This window comes from Tinamus guttatus, unplaced genomic scaffold, assembly GCF_059628265.1.
Source record: "Tinamus guttatus ecotype Peru unplaced genomic scaffold, ASM5962826v1 Tinamus_guttatus_pri_ptg000459l, whole genome shotgun sequence".
Lineage (NCBI taxonomy): Eukaryota > Metazoa > Chordata > Aves > Tinamiformes > Tinamidae > Tinamus > Tinamus guttatus.
The window spans coordinates 8403621-8409157 of record NW_028288993.1 but is presented as its reverse complement, the minus strand read 5'-3'; the positions used below and the strand labels follow the sequence as shown (position 1 = coordinate 8409157).

General features: G+C 45.2%; 1 protein-coding gene across 1 annotated transcript; it reads left to right on the top strand.

Moving 5' to 3' along the window:
* Positions 1 to 324: 324 nt before the first annotated feature.
* FZD10 (frizzled class receptor 10) lies at positions 325 to 2127 on the top strand. The gene has a single exon (XM_010225660.2). It carries the CDS (start codon positions 325 to 327, stop codon positions 2083 to 2085), a length of 1761 nt encoding a protein of 586 aa, XP_010223962.2. The 3' UTR covers positions 2086 to 2127.
* Positions 2128 to 5537: the final 3410 nt, after the last annotated feature.

The window sequence follows — 5537 nt, the reverse complement described above, 5'->3', positions numbered from 1 at the left end:
CGCCGCGGCCGGGAGGAGGAGGAGGAGCAGGAGGAGGAAGGGTAGTGGCAGGACTGACCGCCAAAGTGGAAGCCCGCCGAGAAAGAAAGTTGCCGGGCTGCCCGCAGTAAGTTCCGCGCATCTGCGCATTGGGGCCGCGCTGCGCGGGGCTGCTGCGCGGGCGATGCCGCGGCCGCGCTGCGCGCTCCGCGCTCCCTCCGCGGGCCCGGGCCCGGCGCCGCCCGCGGCTGGAGCGGCGCGGCCGCGGTGGCGCTGACCCGCTCCGCGCTGCCCCGCGCCCGCGCCGCGGTGGCGGTGGCCGCGCGGCGGTGGCCGCCCGCGACGATGGCCCCGGCGGCGGCGCGGGGCTGCGTGCGGGGCGCGCTGCTGCTCGGCTGCTTCACCTGCCTCTGCGCCGGCATCAGCTCCATCGACACCGACCGCCCCGGCAACGGCAGGTGCCAGCCCATCGAGATCCCCATGTGCAAGGACATCGGCTACAACATGACGCGGATGCCCAACCTCATGGGGCACGAGAACCAAAGGGAAGCGGCCATCCAACTGCATGAGTTTGCCCCCTTGGTGGAGTACGGCTGCCACGGCCACCTGAAGTTCTTCCTGTGCTCCCTGTATGCGCCCATGTGCACGGAGCAGGTTTCTACCCCCATCCCGGCGTGCAGGGTGATGTGCGAGCAGGCGAGGCTCAAATGCTCTCCGATCATGGAGCAGTTCAACTTCAAGTGGCCCGACTCCTTAGACTGCAGCAAACTGCCCAACAAGAATGACCCCAATTACCTGTGCATGGAGGCTCCCAACAACGGGTCGGATGAGCCCCCGCGGGGATCCAGCATGCTGCCCCCCATGTTCCGGCCGCAGCGGCCCAGCGGCGGGCACGACGTGCAGCAGCACAAGGACAGCCTCAGCAGGGCCTCCTGCGAAAACCCTGGCAAGTTCCACCACGTGGAGAAGAGCGCTTCCTGCGCGCCGCTCTGCATGCCCGGCGTCGACGTTTACTGGAGCAGGGATGACAAGCAGTTTGCTGTCATTTGGATTGCCATCTGGTCCATCTTGTGCTTCTTCTCTAGTGCTTTCACTGTGCTGACTTTCCTGATAGATCCTCAGCGTTTCAAGTACCCCGAGAGGCCCATTATCTTCCTTTCCATGTGCTACTGCGTCTACTCAGTGGGGTACATCATTCGCCTCTTTTCAGGTGCTGAAAGCATAGCCTGTGATAGGGACAGCGGCCAGCTCTATGTCATCCAGGAGGGACTGGAGAGCACTGGCTGCACCATTGTGTTCCTGGTTCTGTATTACTTTGGCATGGCGAGCTCCTTGTGGTGGGTAATCTTGACTTTGACTTGGTTCTTAGCAGCTGGCAAAAAATGGGGGCATGAAGCAATTGAAGCAAACAGTAGCTACTTCCACTTGGCAGCATGGGCCATCCCAGCTGTGAAGACCATCATGATTCTGGTTATGAGAAGGGTGGCTGGAGACGAGCTCACGGGCTTGTGCTATGTTGGAAGCATGGATGTGAATGCCTTGACTGGGTTTGTGCTCATTCCTTTGGCTTGTTATCTAATCATTGGCACCTCTTTTATTCTTTCTGGGTTTGTAGCCCTTTTTCATATCAGGAGGGTGATGAAAACCGGTGGAGAAAATACTGACAAGTTGGAGAAACTTATGGTCAGGATTGGTGTCTTCTCTGTCTTGTATACAGTGCCTGCAACTTGTGTGATAGCCTGCTATTTTTATGAGAGACTTAATATGGATTATTGGAAAATTGTGGCAACTCAACAGAAATGCAAGATGAACAATCAGACTAAAAATTTAGACTGCATGATGAATAACTCCATTCCAGCAGTAGAAATTTTTATGGTCAAAATTTTTATGTTGTTAGTTGTTGGCATTACTAGTGGTATGTGGATCTGGACTTCCAAGACCCTTCAGTCCTGGCAAAATGTTTGTAGTCGAAGATTGAAGAAGAGAAGTAGGAGAAAACCTGCGAGTGTCATTACAAGTAGTGGAATCTACAAAAAACCTCAGCATCCGCAGAAAACTCACCATGCAAAATATGAATCAACGTTACAGCCACCCACGTGTGTGTGAATGGGTTGCAGACAAGGTTTTATCTCATCTCATAGATTTACACGTGTCCACAGTAGCAGTCAGAAATTAAAAAAAATAAAATGGTGCTTTTTGTCAGAGGACAGTTTGATAGCTCAAGACAAAAAATGTATCATGCTGAATTCAGGAGCTGGTGAAGAACAGAAGGTAAATGTACTTATGGGAAGATTTTCAGTGAAAGAAATGTTGTGAATGGAAACAGCCTCTTCTAGTACTAATTTGTAGAAAAAAAATATATATATAAAACCCAAACAAACAAAAAAACTATTTAACTTTTTTTCCATGTAACTGAGCTGGATTTCCTACAGGTTTCTGAGTGACAAGGCATAGTCAAATTTTATGGAGCAATGATTTTCTTTCAAAGTGCTCAAGGGAGCACTGTCTCTTGGGGAAAACTAAGGTCCCAAAGAGGCCTATACTCAGTAAGTGTGAGTTTTCACTATCCGTGAAAGCAACTTCTTTGCTAACTTCAAAAAAAGAGAGAGAAATCCTTTATAACTCCTCTTAGCCTAGTGGGTTTGGAGTGCCTAAAAACAGGTCCAATCTATAACTGCTCACGAATAATCTTTCACTAAAAGAGAAACTTCCTACACCAGACACAAACTTTGTGAATAAGAATAATGTGCAATACATTTTTTTTTTTCTTACCATGACATGAAAAGAGAAACAAGTATTTTGCTGTACATAAAGACAACAAAAGAAATCTCTTAACAAAAGAACTAAGAGGTCTAGTCCTCAGAAACCCTTTAGTGTTACATTTTGTGGCTTTTTAATGGAAATCAAGCCAATGTTATACACGTTTGGACTGATTTGTGCAAAAAAAAAGGGGGGGGGATCAATTCAAAGAGACCCAAAGGGCTTATTGACTCTTTCTATTGTTAAACAAATTCTCACTATGAATAGATCAAGAAGCACTAGATTTTGCAAAGGGAAGCTTTGTATAGAGTGATGCTCTTTACTGTGCTGGGGGTGCACAGTTTCGTGCTGTATATATTTGTAATATACAATTATTTTTCATGCTCTGCTATTTTATTAAAAATAAAATACATTCTTTAGTTTGATAATTTTGTGTTCTAAACTTTCTCTGATGTGCTTTGTGGTTAATAAACTTGTTTTCTCAATGATCTGCTAAAAGCACACTGCGAATATCAGAGGCATTATACTTGCCTGGGAGTATAGCCAGACAGAGCCGTAATTTGCTAACAAGAGAGTACAAGTTGTAATTAAATAAATGCATGTTGACGTTGCATCTTCCTGCAGACCTCTGCAACTGAGAAAAACGACCGTGAAGGAGCTTTAGTGATGTAGAACTGCTGCAGCGATGCAGAGCAGCGCTGTGTTTACAGAGCACGGAGATTACAGCAGTGATCCTTGGTTAACACCCCATTAGATTTGCATAGGGTACAGCCAGCACGGTAAGGATAGCAGCCTCCCGTCAGAGCACAGCACAGTCTGTGCTCCTTGGGGGCTGTTTTACTTGTAGAGTTACTGAATCTCTACTATTTGGACAAAGATTACGGGGAAGATCGGGAGAAAGAGCTGGGGAAATCTCCAGTACCAACTTTGCGTGCTCTTTTAGGAAGACTGCATGGTAAAGTGAAAATTGTAAAGGTAACTTCAGAAAGCTTTTGAACGAAGCCTGGTTTTGTGTGAACTTGAAGTTTTCCATGGAGTTGGCCGGCAAGCTGGCGGGACAGGAATAGCAGCACAACCTCCCTTGCTCGGGCAGGCAAATAGCCCTTATGGGGATGCTCCCCACGGAGCCGGAGAGGTCGGGATGGGCTTTGGTGGAGTCAGGAGCCCTGCAAGTCACCTTGGAGCAGCTGGGGCCTTTCTAGCAAAAAAGCTGTTTGCCGGTGTCCTGTTTTTTCAAGAATGTACGTCCTGCTCTGGAGAAGCTTTTGTCTGCTTGGAGTCTTTGTAAATGTTTTAAATGTATTTTTAAAAACTGTTTCTAGCAAATGGCCAGGGACTGGAATGACAAGCACAGTCTTGCAGTTATTAACCAGCTTTACGTCTAAAATGTGCACATACACAGCAGCTTTCAAGGTAAAATTTTTCCTTTTTGCAGGAGCAAGGGAATATAATTTTCCTCCTATGTGCCGCTTTGATACATGGCGTCATAGAGGGATGTCTTGGAAGTTAATCCCACCAGAGCAACCCCTCTGGAGCCCAACATTGGACACTGCACTAAGCAAATTCACTTCTGAAACTGCTGGATTAATGTCCTGGCGGCCGTATGCATTCTAATTAAGATGAGTTATATTAGACCCCAAGCAATGCAACGTTTTAACGTAAGCGGTGTGTTGCAAATTGCTATAGGAATCCCCAAGTTCTTGTGTGGTTGTTATGTAAGTCGCCTCCCGAGTAAAAGTCTCTCTCTGATGTAAAGATTAGAGGTAGCTTTACCAGTGACAGATTTATGTTTCAAGAATGGTTTTAGGCTTGACTCTTAAAATACATAAGCCACTGAAATCAGCATCTCACTTTTTCATCTGTAGCTTTTGCAGACTATAAAAATTGGTTTAACTGTTGATCTTCCATTTTGCTCCCAGGGTCCTAGAAGGAAAAATTAAAATGAAGGATGTTATTCAGTCGTGGCTGAATTGCTGCTGATGATCTGAGTTTAATTGTATGTCAGTCAGGCCCTTCACTGTGAACAGAGCAAAACTACAAGATAATGAATTAATTCAAAAATTGTACCTCTTGCATCTCCTGTACAACTGTACCTCCTGATAGTTTCACCAGTTTGATAGTGAGGCTGCTACAATAACTATAACTCTTAAGGGAAAGGTTATTCTTGCTTCAAAATAAAATTTCAGTGATTTCATGTAACATTATTAAAAATCTACCTGAAAAATTTATTCTTAGAATTCTAAGTTAGCTAACATATTTATTAAAAATTGTAGACAAACAACTGAAAAATATTTGAGAAAATACCCCCAAGGTATTTTTATTAAACTTTTTTAGCTTTCAAATGCATGTTAAATTTTAGTAAAAAAATAATAAAATCATGTTGATATTCTTATTTGTTGAATTTGATAGGGCTTCACTCTAAGTACTGTCAAGGCCTATCGTGTGTTTGCTCATCAGCAGATTTTTTAAGAGAACTACCCATATGTGGATATGTTACCAATTCGGTCAGTTCATAGTAAATTTGCTGAGAAAGGGACACAAATCCAGAACTGCCTTCTAGAAAGGATGTTTTACAACAGCCCAGTTGTGTTTATCTAGTTTTGCTCAGATAAGAATATCTCAAACTTCAGTCTGCTGGTATATACATATACTGTCAATTAGGAATTGAGTGTTTGCTATAGCTTTATGCTTGAGGTCTCTGTTCTCTTCAACCAGAGCTGAGGATTACCCAAGAGGGTAGGAGTTGTCTCAGACTGTGTAATTTATGTCTCTGTGTTGAGATCTCATCTTCATATATG